Below are 18,745 nucleotides of genomic sequence, written 5' to 3' on the forward strand. Positions count from 1 at the left end.
ACCATGAGCCAATTATTTGGGCGATACATCAAGAGTCAGTTTCGATACAATTAAATTGTAATCTTAACCAAAATCGATATATAACGTAACATATCATATAATTGATCAGGTTATCTCTACTAATAGATCAATAATCAGGATAAGTCAACTTTTTTTAGATTTTCTTTAAGAAAGATCATGAATTTGGTTAACTTAATATGTCGTTCTAGTAACATTGTGATTGAAAATCGAATGTATTTCCCAATTTGTTGTAATGATGTTTCGAATTATTTGTTGTATTGACGAACCTCGATAATTCAAACAAGAATTGAACATGATTAATTTAATATTCACGACTGTCTTTGCTCTTAAGCCAAGTACGGACTTTCTACAAATCGGGGATACACACACACACACACACACACACACACACACACACACACACACACACACACACACACACACACACACACACACACACACACACACACACACACACACACACACACACACACACACACATGTATAAATATAAATGCATTTCTTTCTCTCTAATGTTAATAAACAATTTAATACAAGGGTATATAAAGTTAAGAATAAAAGGCAGAAGAAAAGCCATAAAAAGTATCTGCCGATGTCTCTGATGTCTTGAGGCAGATTTTAACACACACACACACACAGGCACAGAGACATGTTTATGTATGTGTGTATGCTGGTGAGTATAAACGGGGTCCAGGTCCAGTTCTCTTTGTTGTTGTCGTTGCATCTCTTTATCTCTTTCTCAGTCTTTCCATCTTTCTTCTGTGCCCTGCCTCTTTCCCTCCACACCACTCCGCACACTTTGCTTTACTTCATCTTGGTCCTCATCGTCAACTCCATTTTTGGCGCTTTCAGTCAGAGAGGAAGGAGAAACATTTTTAGCTTCATGATGTGTGTGTGTGTGCTACGTTTCTTTGTATTGGTATTGGTGCTGGAGTTTGGGGTTAAGCATTAAGCCAGAGCAGCAGCAGCCACAACAGAGCAAACCAAAACTTGTTTTGGCGCTTGGCGTTGATGATGATTAAGGCCCAGCAGGCCCAGGTTCAGGCCAAGCCGAACCGAACCAAACCAAGCCAGGCCAGACCCGCCGATCAGGCCAAAAAGGCAGCCACACGAGAGTTTTGGAGTTTGCAGTTGAAGTGGAGAATTGTCAAGTTTTCTCTCTCCCTCTCTCTCTCTCTCGTTTTTTTTTCTTCTGCTTGTTGTTGGTACAGTAAAAATTGACCAAAAAGGGAATCAATGGAGATTCATCAAAAGTGTCAATCAAATGAGGCTTAAAATATGACTTTAGCATCGTTTAAATGAATTTTTCGGCCTCTTCTAAATTTAAAACGACTTTGTCGGTCTCGAATTGAAGACTTGTTTCATTAAAAATTATTTTCCTTTTGGCCATTAAGCTTCATTAAGACTTTTAGTCAAATGTTTTTCCTTGTTTTTTTGATTAGTTGAGAATATTTACAAGAATTATTCTTAATTATTATTAAGATAAGCACTACAAAGTATTTTCTATTAAAATAATTTAATTAGTTAAGTTTTCTTTTCTTTTCGTCTTCTGGAGGCAAATTCTTAAACATTCTTTCTTCATAACATTTTATGATACATAATATGATCTGATCTGATTATAATCCAAAGGGAAACAAACTTTGAGCCTTAGGAATACTGTAAGATGATATAGAAGGCGAAAAAGTTTTGAACTTAGCATTGAATGGTGAACAAATTGAACTGAATTGAATAAGTTCGAACAGTAAGTTCTAACGAACAAGTAGCTTCTATTAGTAGAAACATAAAATCTACTCAAAATTTGGCAGTATAACTGTAACCTGATTATCCTGTACGTTCGGGATCAGAGCCATCACATATAATAAATCAAATTTCAATGTAAAAAATAATTTTAAAAAAAATCGGCTAGATACGTTTTTTTGCGAGAGGTTCTTTTTTTTAAGTTGTTAAGAGGAGGGATTTGGGTCATTTAGACCCGCCACTTTTTCTGTTTGTTGCCAATAACTTTAATTGTTTAAAATTTGATGTATGTAATGTTTTTTGGCGCATGGTTAATTTTTTGTCCTTTAAATTATGATGAAATATTTTTTATTTTTATTGGAAAAAGCCCAAATATGGCAAAATTGGAGGTGTATGTTGACTTTTGTTCCGTGACTCTTTGTATAGGCGTGTCTTTTATTCATTGCTGACCAGAACGGGGAAACCCCGAATTCGCTTTGCTAGACAAGACAACAAACTTAACGTCATCCCGAATAATAGGGGTGTTAATGGGAGCCCGGATAACCGGGGCCCAACTGTATTCAAAAATTTCGACTTTCATTAACGTCTTTAAATTACTTGATCTTTGTCCTCTTTCTTGATGCCTTTTTTTAAGATGTTTTGAAATCGAGAACAGATCCAACACTTTACACTTTAAATACATTGCCTTAATTATCGAATCATTTTCGGAACTCACAAAAACCAGATCACTAAAAAATCTGCAAAAAATGGTTAACAATTTGAGGTTTTCTCTAAGCGGTGTTCACTGTATTTGTGATGTTGATTCCCTTATTGTATTAGTACAGTTTATCGTCGTCGTCGTCATGTTATTTCGACTTCCTTCTGATCGATTCGATGCCATAACCAAATGAAATCTTGTTTCAAAAAATTACTTGCCTATTTCAAGTTTATCATAGAAAAGTTGTGAATACTGCAAAGTGTAATCGCCTCTTTGCGCTTGTGTTTAATAAACAGATTTGTCTTTAAATGTAAAATCTAAGTAAATCAGTCTAGTCAATACCATTTTCTAACGTTTTAATTAGCTGTGGAACAATCAGCTCAATCGGTATTACTCATAACATATATGTATGTATTTTATACCCCTTAACAGTTTCCGGTATTAATTTTTGTTTTTTTGGCCATCATCATCTCCTTTTTGGTTTCATCTTTGTCTTTGCCGTCTGCTTGTTTAATCATCTTCAAAATTTTGGCGGTGCTTTTTTTTGTGTGTCTTTTTGTTTCACCTGTCCTTAATCTTCATCTTCTTTTCCTTTGATAATTTCATTAGCCAAATGAACACACAGATACACACACACACACACACATACACATCGTGACTCGAAAGCCAACTAGAATAACTGTACTATCTGGACTCTTTTTCATTTGCTTTTACCAATTTTGCTTTGCTCCAACTGATGATCCGAGTTTAAAGCTCTCTCTTTTAATACCCTGCATATTTTTGTATTGAAGGAACATAAGCAGTTACCCCAAATTGTATATGATATTCAGAAATTATTTACTTCCCATAAAGATCTTGAAATACATAGGTTTAGATAATCCAGTCTTGTTTTTGCCTTAGAAAACCTTTTGAATGCAAATATTTTAAAATTTAAATAATTCGTGTAGGATGAAAGATTTCAACTAGTCTAAGTTTTTATCTAGTTGTTTACCAATTCAAAAGTTGCTACAATTGTTGGTATCTATTGAAAATAAACTTTTATTTTATAGATTTTTGATATATTAAGAAGTTTTGTCCCAATAACTGCAATTTTCTGTTTGCATTTAACTTTAGTAGTTTCTATTTAGATTCTTTTCCTAATGATTTTTTTCTAAGTGAATTAGCTCTATTCTGTATGTCAATTAAGTTTAGGATGCTAATCTATAGCTATATGTATATAGATTCCTTACCTCATAAACTGCTGAAATTTCGATTTCGAAAATTTTTAGCTAATGACAAACTTTGAATCCTAAACAAGAGGAATCCAATAAGCCAGATGTTAACATTCATTTGGAATAAACAAATGTTTCATATGTCATTAAGATATCCTAGATCGGGCAATCCCTGTACTGATTTCCACACTTTATATCAATTTTCCATAAACATATCAATAAATTATGTCATACATTTTCCAATTGATTCAACAAAAATATAATAAATTTCATTAGGCTGCTTACAAGAAATTTCATTTGATTGATTTTGAAACATTTTCATAAACTCTATAAATAATTCAAAAGTCTATTAATTGCCAAAGTTTATTAAGTTGTTAATTTCAATTCATTAATTTTTAAGTTATGCATGTGATTTATAATTTTCGCGTTTTGGCCTAATTGATGTCAACTTTTATTTCCTTATTTCACTTGAATAACATTTTCGTTAACTTTAAATTCACAAACTTTTTGTTAAAATGGACGGATAATTACATTTAACTCGATTTTCTCATAGATATTGTTTTCAATTACAGTTGAATTATTTGTTTCTTAATTTATTATTTTTTTTTTTTTCTCTCTTCTACTTTACAACAATTAACTGATCTTTGCATACATTTTTATTGTGTTTAATTTACTTTGAACTTTTTTCGCAGCAAATTAATGGAAAACTTTGTTCAATTTGTGATTATTTTTAATTATGCATTGTTTTATACAATTGTTGAATTATTTTTTTGTTTTCCAACGAGGTTGTTTCTTCAATTAATTTATCTCACTCGCACTTACACTCCCACTCCCACTACTTACTCACTCACACATAAACAAATGGAATTTCATAAATTGACTTTAGATAAACGGTTAATAAAAGTAGAAGTCGCTTTATCTCTTTCTCTCTTACACACACACACACACACTACGGCTCTCCGAAAACACACATTCTCCTTCTTCTTATTGTTGTTGCTGTGTTTGCTGCTGCAGATGCAATTTTTTTCGTTGTTGTTGTTTAATTCTCTGCTTCTTCTTGTGATTCACTTTTTTTTTGTTTGGCAGGTAAACGTTGAGTTTGTTGTGTTGGTCGGTGGTAGAGGGGTGGGGAGGGGAGAGGAGGAACCGGTTTAACGGGTTGCACTTTATTGTTGTTGTAATTTACCTTTTTTTGTTGCTGTTGTTGTTGTTGCGGTGATCTGCTGCTGCTGCTCAGCGGCGGCGACTGATGCTCCTCTCTTTATAACTCTTTATCTCTTTTTCTCTCTCTCTCTCTCTTGCTCTCTTTTTATGTTTTGCCAAAAGTAAATTATTCTTTTTGGTCTTATTTATATTTTTCTTTTTTCCGAAATTTAATTCACACTTTTTCTCTTCTCTCTACTCTTTCTTTATCATTTTTCGCTTAACTTTTATTATTATTATTATTTGCACAGTAAAAACAATTAGGAAAAAAAAATACAAAAAAAGAAGACGAAATTTTGGATGAATCAAAATTTTGCACTTGTTCACTTTCAGTTGTTGTTGGTTAAAAAGTAACTAACTGAATTGGTTACAATTAGATATTTTGTTACTCTTCAATTTGTATGCCTTGAATTTGTTAACACGCGCGCATTTTGTTTCGGCATTTACAACGACAGCGAGATAGCGACGCAGCGACGACACGACCGCTTACCACCAAATTCAAAATAACACTGAAGACCAGCGAACATCGGGCACGAAGCCGAACCCGAAGCATCGGCATAGGCCATAACCCAGTGCACATTTTCTTCGGTGTTTGTATGTATGTTTGTAGATATAGCCTAAGTTAATAGGATATACCGATTTAGTGGAAACTGATTTTTATTTAAATTTTTTTTATTATGTAATGTTCGTAAATACAATAAAAACTAGTTTTGTTCTTATATTTCACATTAAATAATTTTTAGTTTGGGCAGTTCGTTTACAGGTAATCTGTAAGATACAGTTGGCCGGTCCTTCTGAAATTGGCATATGAACTCAGTTGATCATGTCAGTTAAGATTACATAAATGTACATATGTAACCGCCACTTACGTTTCAAGTCAAAAGTTTTTAGATTCTACATACATCAAAATATTCTATGCATGTATAAAAACCATTTTCCAAAGTTAGATATACGTATTTGTACCTACATATAATATTCTGTGATATTCAATGAAATGGCATTAACGGGAATACCCTGGCTATGTTTACATGGAATTCTGTTAATAACAGAGTGCCCCTCAGCGAGTCTGCTAAAGTAACATAAGACTGTTAATGGCCTCTGCTAAATGTTTGAACAATTCTCTGTTAATCAAGAGCGAGTAACATGGTTAATTTGATTTGTATTACTTGTTTGAAGACTTAGTCTACAAATGAGCAAAATAAAAAGAGTGGAATTTAGATCTTTACACACAGCAGATAAAATAATTTTTCACAATTATGCCTTAAGCAAGAAGCGAAAATGAAATAAATAAAAAAAACCATTGTTCGGATCAATTGCGAACGGATCCGAAAATTAAACTCTTATGATAAATTCGACTTAACACCTAAGAGCCTAATTTATCATACGATCATAAAGTTGGAAAGAACAATTGCTTAGTTTAATGATATTCGATTAACAAAAACAATTTTTATGCTACAATTTGTTATGTTTTTGATTATTCCATTTTAGATCTGATTTTTAAATATTGTAATAAATTTATGTTGACAAAAAATGACAATATTGTTCATGAAAAATTTTATTTTCTAACAATCTCCTTAATGGGATATAGTGGTCTGATCTAGCTCAATCCGAGATAGACAAAGCTTGCATTAAAAAGAAGCCGACATGCAAATTTTTGAATAGTCGGACACATCTATATGAAATCGCCTCATTATGCTCAGCCAGAATATACATAGAAAATTTACATATATACATAGATATTATACTTTATTGGCATAAATATAATTATATATACATACATCGTTTTTGAAAGGGTATAAAAAAAGGCTTATATCTGAATGTACAAAAATCTGGATAATAAGAAACTGTAATAACTGGAACGAGGACAATTGAATCTTCAATATATGTATGTATATATAATCAACTTTGAATCAAACCAACCAAATTCAAAGATATTAGAATTAAACAGATCCAAATATTGTTATTTGTATACATATGTGTATGTATGTACATATGCACTCTAATGTTTGTATGTGTATTAGTTCATCTGCTTTGAAATGCATCGCAAACTAATATAAAATAAGTAAAAAGCAAACATTCCGTATGAAAATGCTTGGCAATAATGGAATAAACTAGAAATAAACAATTTATTTGACAAGCAATAATAGATTTGTGAGTGAAAAATAATAATGCAAAATAAATTGAATGCTGGCTTATCAGAGGCAAATAACCAAACAGAAAAATTAAAATTTATATTTCAATGCTCTTTGGGAGTAAAAATCGAATCCTTTTTTCCATTTTTCTAGCTCGTAAAATTAAATTTTCACCTTTCAAAAGGTCTTTTTAAAATTTATATAACCAAATACAAGCTTAAGAAATTAAAATTAAAGCGTAGGCGACCGTTTTTAATTTTTCTTGTTTATATAATTTTTCTTTGCATAATAAGGATTTCTGTTAAATTCAAAGCAAACTTCCACTTTGAATGAAAGATTGACAATTTGACAATTGCCTTGTCCTTGTGTTTTCTTATCAAATTTTGATAGGCCATTGGCGCTTAAATATTTGCATAGGTAACTACATAGATATATATGGATATATCTATATATATATATAGGTATATGTATGTCGACCGATATTATGCTTTAATTAACAAACATAAACAATTTTCTGAGAAAAGCAAGTTAGATAAGGGAATTCTCCCTTCTCTCTTCCTTTTGAAAAAAGGACAGCATAAGATAGAGTAAGAAACACAGAGAGTAAAAGGAGAAGAGTAGTAAAGAAGCGAACCCTACTGGACCCTGGGGATGATCGAAGACATCCTTATATCCTTGAAATAATGGTTTTGTTTTCCTTAAATCCAAATACATATTGGGTCTGTTCCTATAAAGTTGACGTCTCCCGTTGAGGTATAAGATCTTTCATTAAAATCTACAATTTGGTTATAAGAGTTTGAAAGATCCTCTTAAAAGTAATTGTAGGGATAAATATAAGACTTGAAAAATTATATATGTACGAGTATTTAGCTTCACCAGATGATTTAATGTTTGTTTTTTATGGATCTTTCCCGTTCCTTTGCTATATACCCCATCAATGCTGGGTATCAAAATTATCTACGACGGAAATTTGACACTTTTTTGTTGGTTCAATTTTTTTTCTGCGCTTGTTTTCTGTTTGGTTTCTCTTTTTTTTCTTTTTTTGTGGCAGGCAGCCTATTGGCATCATAAAATTTGTCAATTTATGGAAATGTAGCCAAAATACAAAACGCTGCCACATTTGGCCCATTCGCCGCACACTAAGAGGCAAGCAGGAATGGTGGAGCTGGGTGAGGAGGAGGAGGAAGAGACGGAGGAATGGGAGTACAGGTAGAGACCTGGCAGGTAGCTCTTCTCCTTTCATATCTAAGCGATTTTTTTCCTGTGGTTTGTCGGTTGCCAAACTGAAGGGTCACACCTTTCGCCCCCCGTCTTCCTGCTATTCCCCACCATTTTGCTGCCACCCTTCGGTTTTTTTGATAGCCTCCGCCCGTCGTTTTTTTGCTTTTAATAAAGTTACAAGGCTGACGACAGCAGCAAAAAGGAGTGGTGAAGGAGCAGGTGAAGTAACGGCAGCAGTCTGAAGGGTCCTACGTGGGTTATAAATAAAAATACATTTTATGGAATGCGTGTATTTGAAAATATTGTAACAGCCAAAGACCTTCGAACGAAGCACTGGAAGCAACAGAACATCATTACCATGACGATGATCCTAATCATGAATTGAAATTATTGTCAATTGAAAGTATATTTATAATGGGAATGAATAGGGCCATCAAAATTAGTTAACCAAGCACTGATCAAGACATTGTGAAGATTAGTAACCTAGTATCTTGCACATTTGTATTTGATAATTTATATCATTTGTTTTCCTATGAGATTAGAATTGGAATTCTTTTAATGACAGAAATTTACAAAGATTTCTATAAAATACATTCTTTGATTGAGTATTGCATACTTTAGGGGGCAAGATTCTCCTTATTTCACAGCCATTTCCACAACAGATATATTTTGATGAAGAGATTCGTAAAAAGCATTCCTAATCACAACTTTAATTGGATTAGTTTTTAAGCTTTAACCAACAAAACGAGTTTTAGAAATTCTGAAACTCGCGTTTATAAATCAAAGGGGAAGTTAGGCGACTCTCCTTTCCAACCAAATGGAATCTAATGAGTCTCGTGAATGATTTTCACCAATCCTATTGTAGAATTTTTGAAAAATGAGTGGCTATGGCATAAGAATCTCCCTACTTGATAAAACATTGGACTTGTATCCCATGCAAGGAGTACAGACCAACAATGGAAAGCCTAACGCCTTTTGAAAGAAAAGCTGTTGAAAAATCTGTTAAAAGGGTAAAGGGTATCAAGAATTTTATTTCAATATAAGAACCGAGTGTGTTTAATTTCTTTGTTTGTACTCTTAACTGTAAAATTGTTGATGTTGTTCTTGATGATGGTGTTGCTGTACGAATACGACTCGATTTCTTTACTTCTTTTGTTCGTTCTTATTTTTTATTTTTTTGGGGTCTGCTGTTTTTTTTTTGAGGTAGGCGCATTTTTGTATATATGTATGTAAATGTATGTATGTATGTGGTCACGTTTATTGCCTTTCGACGCGTTGCCAATACAACAACATAAAAACAAGAAGAAAAATTGCTGGCGCAGCAATAACAACAACAAAGTTACCATAAGTTACACAAGAGTTACGACACTAAGATACCCTTGATCACAATTGAAATTGAAATCAATCAGCAATTGATAAGAAAAAGCAAAATGTTTAAGGCTAGTTAAAAAAATGTTCAATTAAATAATAAGCAAAGTCAATTCCACGAGGATTTAACTAGAGTAAAGAGCTACCGAATTTACATCAAAATTGCAAACTTTCATTTTTCTGTTAAATCTTTCTCTCGGTCAACGTTTTGTTCTAAACTTAGGGTCTGTAACTTGTTCATTTATTGTAAACTGAACACAACATACCCTTTCTTTTTCATTTCAGTGGGCCGTACAGGGTATTACAATGCGGGCATAACGCTGGCGAATTGAAGGCAGAGACACTGACTGGAGGGTGTTAGCCCGGGTACGGCACACGCAAATTTGTTTGGCTCAGCAATTGGCGTGACACTCTTTTTTTTTTTTGGTTATTGTTTTTGGTTTTATGTACGGCAATGGGGATAGGCACTGGAGATGAGGAATGGATGCGTGTGTGCGTGTGTGTGTGTGAAGGCTTCTCACTGCACCATGGGTAAGATGTTGTGTTTCAGCTACAAGTAAAGACTTCAAGTAATTCAAAATTTTAAATAAATCAAGTCCTTGTTATTGAAATATGTAAGAGTTACTTTAAAGTTTTGATTTGGTCTTGTAAATGTTAAAAATATGATGCCCATTGTGCACTTCAGAGTTTTCGTTTTAAATCAAGCCTAGAAGTATGCAACGCAGTTTTTTTCAATTACAATCAGTGGGCGACGTAAACAATTTTTTGTGGGTAATTCTTTTTGTTCTTTTTAACAATTCTCTTAGACTATTCTATCCACCACAGCGTTCTCTTTATTTCGGTTAAAGAAAATAAATAATAGCCCTTTTAGAACGGATATTGCAAAAGAAATAAATGTATATAGATATTGTTGTTAGATAAGGATAACCTTTAAATAACTTTTTACTTACTAAAATGCCGTCAGCACGGCATTTGCTAATTAGGCCATGAAATTGTTCACTTACATTGCGGCACAGCGACTTACAAACAGAATTGCGGGTATGAGAAAGCTTAAATGAAACAATCGAATTACACAGTCTCAATTGCAATCAACTTCTGGCCAAGACAAACATTTTAACTTTCAACTTGTGTATATTATGTATTCATTTTAATGCCGAATTTGTTGTTGGTGTTGTAATATTAATCATCAGAACAGCAGAACAGTTTTACCTGAGGTTTTCAATTGCCAAGTACCTGAAGTCAATTAATATTCATAAAGTAGTTAGCGTTAAAATCAAACTCCTGTCATCTAATATTAATTCATTTCTTTAAGTAGTATTAACGTATTCAGCTGAATTTTTGATACTAAATAGATTCCAACGGTGTTACCGTGTGCTTGCCTGCAGTTTCGAATCCTTCGTTTTTAACTATGAAGGATTCGGAAAGAAGACACTTTATGACTTTTAAGTGTTATTGGATTTTGATGACAATAAAGAGGGCAATTCAAAATCACATACAACATATAGAATTAGTCGATTTAACAGGCCAAAGTTGCCTTGGCGCAAGTTACCTGAAACAATATTTTATTTCAATAGAGTAGTGTCTAGAGGAATTATTTCGTGAAAGTAATTTTGAGATACATATGTAAATTTTCATGGTTGTTATGATGTACTTAGGTAATACCTTTTCGTGAAGTCAGGTTTTCAGCAATTGTTATCTTAAACTTGTGTCTCGTTGAGTAAAAAGCAAATTGGAATATGGTAGATTGAGTTCTATTCATCATTATGTATATACTAATACTATATGGTATTAGTCTTTTTTGCGCGAATGTTTTGATAGATTTGGCTAGAGATTTGGCTAGAGATTTGGCTGAATTGCTAGAGTTTTGACTTGCAAATGATCGCAAAAAACTAAAAGTGGTTAATTTTTTGTTGCAGCGTTGTCATAGAAAGTTAAATTAAGATTACGGTTTCTAGTATAAATAGTTTTTTTATGAGTAGTCTAAGAATATAAGAGTAACATGTGACAAAAATTAGGTCTCAAGTGTTTGCAGGAATCGAATTGTATACGTAAAATCATCTAACAAAAGTGATTGTTTCAGTTTGTGCTTATGAATGTCTTTCTTGATGGTGCATTAATAACGTTTCTCCACCATTTCCATTAATTTGACAATGTTCAGCCAAGTTTGACCTTATAATTTTTATACCATACACCCATAGGGTGAAATGGTATATTAAAGTCGCCAAAATGTATGTAACAGGCAGAAGGAAGCATCTCCGACCCCACAAAGTATATATATTCTTGATCAGGATCAACAACCGAGTCGATCTAGCCATGTCCGTCTGTCCGTCCGTCTGTCCGTCTGTCCGTATGAACACCTAGATCTCGGAGACTATAAGAGCTAGAGCCACCAAATTTTTTATGTAGACTCGTGTAGTATGTAGAGTGATCAAGTTTATTTCAAATTTTTGCCACGCCCCTTTCCGCCCGCGTAATTTAAAAAAAGCGTTTATCTTAAAAACTATTCTAGCTAGAGACACCATATTTGGTATGTATATTCGCTTAGTAAATGCACACATTTTGTATGTATAAAAATTTTGCCACGCCCTTTTCCGCCCCCGTAATTTGAAAAACTTGATTATCTCCCGTATTTTTTTACCTCATGCAATCAAATTTGGCACACTTAAATTTAATACTAATATCTATATCAATACCAAATTTGATCAAAATCGGATAAAAAACAGTCGAGGTTTGCATATAAACGTTTTTCCATAAGGCCGGAGTTGGCCGTTGGCTGGTGGGGGCGCTAGGGTGCTCGTATGATTGAGTGAGCGAGATACTAAGATATGCTTGTAAGAAGCATGTGAAAATGCTTGAAATATTTGCTTTACTGGTGTATGGTATACCAAAGTCGGCGAGACGACTTACTTACTTCATTTAAATTTAATTTTTCGATTTTAAGCTATGAAATGATATACAGTGAGATAAAAATGAATCGGCAATACGAACTTTATATACCCTTGTTTTTCTGTGGTTCTTTCGTTACCTACAGGCGATAAAGCGGAATAAGTTTTAACTTAATAGTCTAATGTTCGAGAGAGAACAATCCACAATCTTAGACTGTAGCACCAGCTATATAATCCGCTATATTATCCGATTTCGATTTCGAAATTTGACAGAGTCATTAATAGTAATATTAAACTGGTAAGTATTAATTTTTATGACACTACCCTAAAAAAAAGGCACTGTTTTCGACCGTTCCTATGGGAGCTGTATGATCTAGTCACCCGATCAAGATCGGTGATCTAGTCAAATTCGGCACAGTCATTAATAGGTATACAAAACTCATAAACAATAGTTTTTATGACAATGGCTTAAAAACAACGCAGTTGTTACGAAAAGTCACTGTTCTTGACTTTTCCGTTGGTATGGGAGCTGTATAATATAGTGGTCCGATCCTGCTGAATTCCAGATATACAAATATAGAAGCCCACATGCTCAATTTTAGCTCTGTAGCTCTTATTGCCTAGGGGGAGTTTGCGACGATCGGACGGACGGACTTGGCTATATGAACTCGTCTCGTCGTGCTGATCATATATTATATGTCGCTTCCTTCTATATGTTCTACACTTCTGATCAAAATTCTCTCAGATCGGGACGTATTTATGTATGAATTGTGATAGGTAAAGAGAGCGAGAAAGAGAGAGAGAGAAAGAGAGAGAGAGAGAGAAAGAGAGAAAGAGAGGAAGAGAGGAGAGAACGCACATGGCAGCTGTGATTTCTTGTGACAAGAGCCAAGTGTTTGGGCCATGAAAGCAAATCATTTAAAATAGGAGTGGGAGTTGGACTAGAAGAAGGAAAAACATGAATTTTAAATGTTAATCCTGCAAAACAAAATTTCCAACGCAAAAAAAAAAGCAATCAAAGAAACACAGTGGAATCTAGACGAAAAAGAGGTGTCAGATTGGCCTTGCTTTTTCCTTCACTCATCATGCCTTTGCAAAGTCAACGTTAGGAGGAGGATAGATTTGTAGTCTCATTATATTTTGAAATTCCACTCAATTCGGATCATTTTGTGTGCTTTCTTGAACTTTTAATAATTACAATTTTTGTTGTCTTCCCTCTTTTATTATCATGGCGGAAATGTTAGTAAACGAGACGAATGTTTTAAAATTTCTCCGAGAGAAGGTCGAGCCGCAACAGTTGGACCAGATTGTTGCTCACTTTCATAATCAGACCACGGATGCGATCAAGCGTATAGCGGTGGTGTTGCAGCTGCTTGAAGTATTGGTGGAGTTCACCAAGTCTGGTGTTATTCAGGAGGCGAATAAGTTTTACTACGCCAACACCCATGTGGACGATGTGCGAAGAATTATGATGGATGAAGACGATTGGTTCCGTGCTACCCCCAGTGAGACTGCTTTGGAGGGTGCAGTGGCTTCCAGTACATTACCCAACCCAAGTACCCAAAACGATGATTAAAACATTGGGTATCCAAATTGCAGATAATAAAGATGTATAAAGTATGATTTCTTTGTATTGTTTTTATGCTTAGATGATGCCCTGTGGACGTATTTTGATGTAGTTGCACATGTCATTTAGAATGAACGACTTTATTGGACTGTATTTCAGAATAAAGGATTTAAATGTAACATTTGTCATATAAATATTCTGTAAGATCATTATATTGTAGCGACTGCGTATTCGTTGCCAAACTAGTCGAGGTAATGGACCAATTGGGTCTACTTACACTGCCAAAAGCTTCTAATCAAAACTTCTACGACTTATGACATCTTCGTACTCTTTGGGTTTGTTTTTTGAATGAAAAACTCTCAAGTTCTTTAACATTTGATATGATTTGAAAAGAACTTATTAAAATAATATCAAAGATCTTTTTTTTGCCACTTTATACCGATTCTTTTTCAAGCCTTTGAAAAAATTTTCCAATATCGAAAATTTCATTAGAATAGAGGTCGCGAATCTCAATTCTTACTTTAATTTCCCTACACTTTGGGCATAGAAGCTTTACAAGAGTTTGTTCTAGGCAAATGTTGATGTTCATTTTTATACCCTTGCAAAAAGGGTATATTAATTTTGGTCAGAAGTGTGCAATGCATAGAAGGAAGCATCTCCGACCATATAAAGTATATATATTCTTGATCAGCACGACGAGACGAGTTCAAATAGTCATGTCCGTCCGTCCGTCCGTCCGTCTGTCTGGATCAACGCAAACTCGTCCGGCGCAGGCGTTGTATATCTCGGATTCAGCCGGATCCGATCACTATATATACATAGCTCCCATACAAATGGCAAAGTCACGAACAGTAACTTTTCCTAATAACTTCGTTATTTTCTGAGCTATAATCGTGAACTTAATATTGGGCAGTTTATTACACCTATAAACGACTGTGCCAAATTTCATCAAGATCGGGTGACTACATCATATAGCTTCCATAGGAACGATCGGTGGAAAACAGTGATTTTGATCAATATCTTAGTTTTTTCCTATGCTAAGTTTGTAGGCCGTTCTTTCGTAAACATTAGCCTTTTTAGCTTAAACGTTTTTCCACTTTCATGGCTATAGGTAAGGAAAGAGTTACCATAAAAGTTGCACGCGGTCGAAGTTAGCCCCGGTCCTCTGGTTTTATTACTAACCTAGCCTTTTTTAAAGAGGTTTGGCACCTCCTTCATTTGACATTTTCATCAAATATTTGTATATTTATGGTCTTGGAAGTCGATTTTATTGTTTCTGTAATTGATAAAAACTTTTCAAGATTTCAAGGACGAATGTTTTCGGGAGAAGGCGGAAGGTGTGTGTAATTGAGATTTACTTGCGGCTGCGATGCATCTGAATTCCATCCATATTGTTTAGACGCTGACGCAAAGCCCGCTGAGCGATCGACGGGGGTATTCCATGTCTGCGCTTCCGTGTCAATGTGGTCGATCTCGATCCTGAGTTGGGTAGTGTCTCCACCTGATCGTTGCTACGTTGTGTGGGTTTTTTTGCTATTGAGTTAAGACTACGAATAACTGGTGATTTTCCTGACACCTGGATTAGCCAGCGGTCCCAGGCCATTTTCGATAGACGCCGTCTTTCTTCTATTTCAGCGTCACGGTCGGCTTGTTCACGGCGTTTGATTACACGTCGACGATCTTCTTCAATTGCCTTGTTCCTTTGCCATTGCTGGACTCGGGCACCCATTGCTTCTGTGCTAGTGCGGTAGCTGCTCAAAGTGCGAGGACTCCAGGGCCGTGCTCCTGCCATCACCTGCATATGGGGCAGATACTGATACTGTTTAATGTCTGCGCTTACCAGTGAGCCCCTTAACTGGTTGCTGACATATGACGCCATGTGCTGACGATGGGCCTTTTGCTTAGATGCCAACCACTCGGTATAACATTTCTCTGACATTTGCTTGCGGACCTCCTCGGCGGCAGCCACACGATTTGCATCTCGACGTCGCTGCCGTTGATGTTGATATGCTTGTTTTCTGAAAATGAAAAGTTCTCCTATTATTAATCGATATGATATAATTGAGGGTAGTTTGTTACCTTTTAAGCGTTAACCATTCATCATAGGTCATACTGTTACGTCGCCTTTTGGCCAATTGCAGAGTGCCAGCACTCTGAGATTGCCCAGTCCCATAGCTATGGGACTCCAACCAGCATTCATTGATACTGCTACTGCAAGCAGAATTATTACTGAAGCTTGAACAGTTCGCCATTTGCTCAATGAATTCTTCTTGAGCCGACAATATTTGAGGTGGAGCCGACACAGACTCAACTGCTGGCAATAGATTATCCACTGCTCCTGTTGGTAAATCCAAGTTTGAAGTGGTTCGTCGAGGTTGAGTGACTGCTCGTCTTGGATTGGCCACCGCCTGGCAAATTTTAGGTGACTTCGAATAGGATCGTCGCGATGGCATTTCTAATATTTTTTGTGACTTTGAACTAAATTTATTAATTGATTCGGCTCGTCTTGGAGTTTGTTCCAATGATCTATTGAAGTCGGCACCAGCTGCTATACGTTCTGCTGGCTGACGTCTCCGTAGATGCAAACGTATGACATTGTAAGCACTGGCCGTTTGAGGTGGGCCTGGACCTACTGATTCCGGGATTTGCAATAAATTATTGATCGCCTTGTGTTGAATATCCATATTGTTAGCCAATGGCATTTTGGAACTCGTGAAGCTCGATTTTAGTGGCTCCGAATTAATTCGTTCAAGTGCCATTAAAGCCGAACCACATGGCTCCAAATTGCCAGAAGTGATTTCTGGGTTTGGATTACTCATGACTTTGAAATTTTGAAGGGTTTTTGAATAAAAATGTGTTAAAAACAAAAACTTTTCAGCTAACCAAAATGGGAATTTATTTATTTAGTGTTACCTAAAAACAAATTTATTGACATATTATTCCATGTTTTGATGTCAATTTATTCTCCTTGTTCGTTATCGTTTATCTTTGGAGTGTGATTTACCACAAGTCACAAACGTCACAAAAAAAAACCCACTGGGATATAGATAGAAGTCTAAATCTTGACGGATCCTTGACTCGCAAGATCTCTAGCTAACCCAATTCTTTCCCATGCGTTTCCCATTAACTTCTGACATTTGTTTTCTTTTTTGTTGGCCTATGGGATATTTTACTTGTATATTTTTTTAGTTTTATCTCTGTACCATAAAGTTAAAATGATTAAAACATATTAAACTATTTAAATTAAATCCTCTTCACATGCCCTCTTCGCGAGGGCTGGACCAGGAATGTCTGCGAGCTATTTGTGTCTTTAGGTCGGGACGATTCTTGACAAAGTAGTGATAGCCCAATCTCCAGGGTAGAAGGTAATCCAGACTGCGGGTCCAATTCACCGTAAAAATCGTAAAAATCAGCGAAATTATCGATTTAACAATATACAGGATATTGAGCTTAACTTGCGATAGCAACCCTGGATGATTCTGATATACATTGATAGCAACCGGATGAGCTATATAATGGCCTTCCAAAATCTTCAACTGGTGACCGATTGGATCCCAGATCATGCCCATAAAGAACTGAGAGCATAGGTACAGCAACACCATTTCCACAACGAATTGCCATGGTCTGGTTATGGTCGGCAAGTTGGCCACACGAAAGCAATGAAGATACATCACGAAGGACAGCAGTATCATGGTGGCCGAAAAGTCTGGGGAATACTGCAGCCGCCACAAGTTCCAGTTGAGCATGTATGGAACGCCACAGAGAATCATTCCAATCTTCAGCTCGCAAATGTCACAGAGTCCGCTATAGATGTACATCTTGCTAGGAATCAAGGAATTTTATTAAAAATATAAATTTAGTGTTATTTTTTATTTCCAGGCACTTTTTTTTTGTTGTGTGCGTGTAGCTAGAGAGTGTGTTAGATTATGATTTCCGTTGGGGGCTGAAAGTAGGAATACACATTTCAATGCCTACTTTGTTTTTGATTTGTTAAATTATTTTATTTTATTGAAACTGTCGGATGTGAAAAATTTGTTAGAGTGATTTATTACTCAAGGTAGCCGAAATTTCATTCGGTTTAATTTTTTAGTTATGTGAAAACTTACATTAGCCACATGGGAAAAAGTTGCGCTAAAATGATATTGGCTCAGACTTTGTGGTTCGTTTCGTTCGGAAATTGAAACTTTATACTCTTTATTAAGTAATGACTTTTTGTTAATATTAATAAAATTTTGGGGGTCGCGTTAGAAGCAGAGTTTAAACGAAGTTGCTAAATAATTTGGTCAAGAAATTACAAGTTTAAATAAAATATTACTATAACAAAATTTCGATTTATTGAAATCGATTGCATATATATGTATAAGAAAATATGAGCCTTTCCCATTTAGAAGCCTATTTCTATACCCTAGCATCCGCTATCTATCCCATTGCATCTACCTACCCCACGAAAAGGATTTTTAATCATTGTTCTGAGCAATATAATTAAATTTACCAACAATTAATTTAGATAGTTGTGGAAAATTCTTGAAAACTTTGAGATTTACTAACTTTGGCTAATTTTAATAAAGTTATCTTTTCAAGCGATAAAAAATATGAAAGAACACCAAAGTATTCCAATAAAGCCTTATGTTTAATTTATTGAATTTTCGGAAATTTGGTACTTTACAAATTTTTACCTTAGCTTTTAAGATAGCATGATTTTT

The 18,745-nt window shown here is 35.0% G+C and overlaps 1 protein-coding gene across 1 annotated transcript; it reads right to left on the bottom strand.

Moving 5' to 3' along the window:
- Nucleotides 1-15,287: 15,287 nt before the first annotated feature.
- On the bottom strand, nt 15,288-16,926 carry LOC111519638. Its single transcript, XM_023181407.2, has 2 exons — nt 16,122-16,926; nt 15,288-16,060 (listed from the first exon to the last, which is right to left on the bottom strand). Exons 1-2 carry the CDS (start codon nt 16,859-16,861, stop codon nt 15,397-15,399), a joined length of 1,404 nt encoding a protein of 467 aa, XP_023037175.2. The 5' UTR covers nt 16,862-16,926; the 3' UTR covers nt 15,288-15,396.
- Between the last annotated feature and the right edge of the window lie 1,819 nt (nt 16,927-18,745).

This window comes from Drosophila willistoni, assembly GCF_018902025.1.
Source record: "Drosophila willistoni isolate 14030-0811.24 chromosome XL unlocalized genomic scaffold, UCI_dwil_1.1 Seg142, whole genome shotgun sequence".
In the NCBI taxonomy this organism is placed as follows: domain Eukaryota; kingdom Metazoa; phylum Arthropoda; class Insecta; order Diptera; family Drosophilidae; genus Drosophila; species Drosophila willistoni.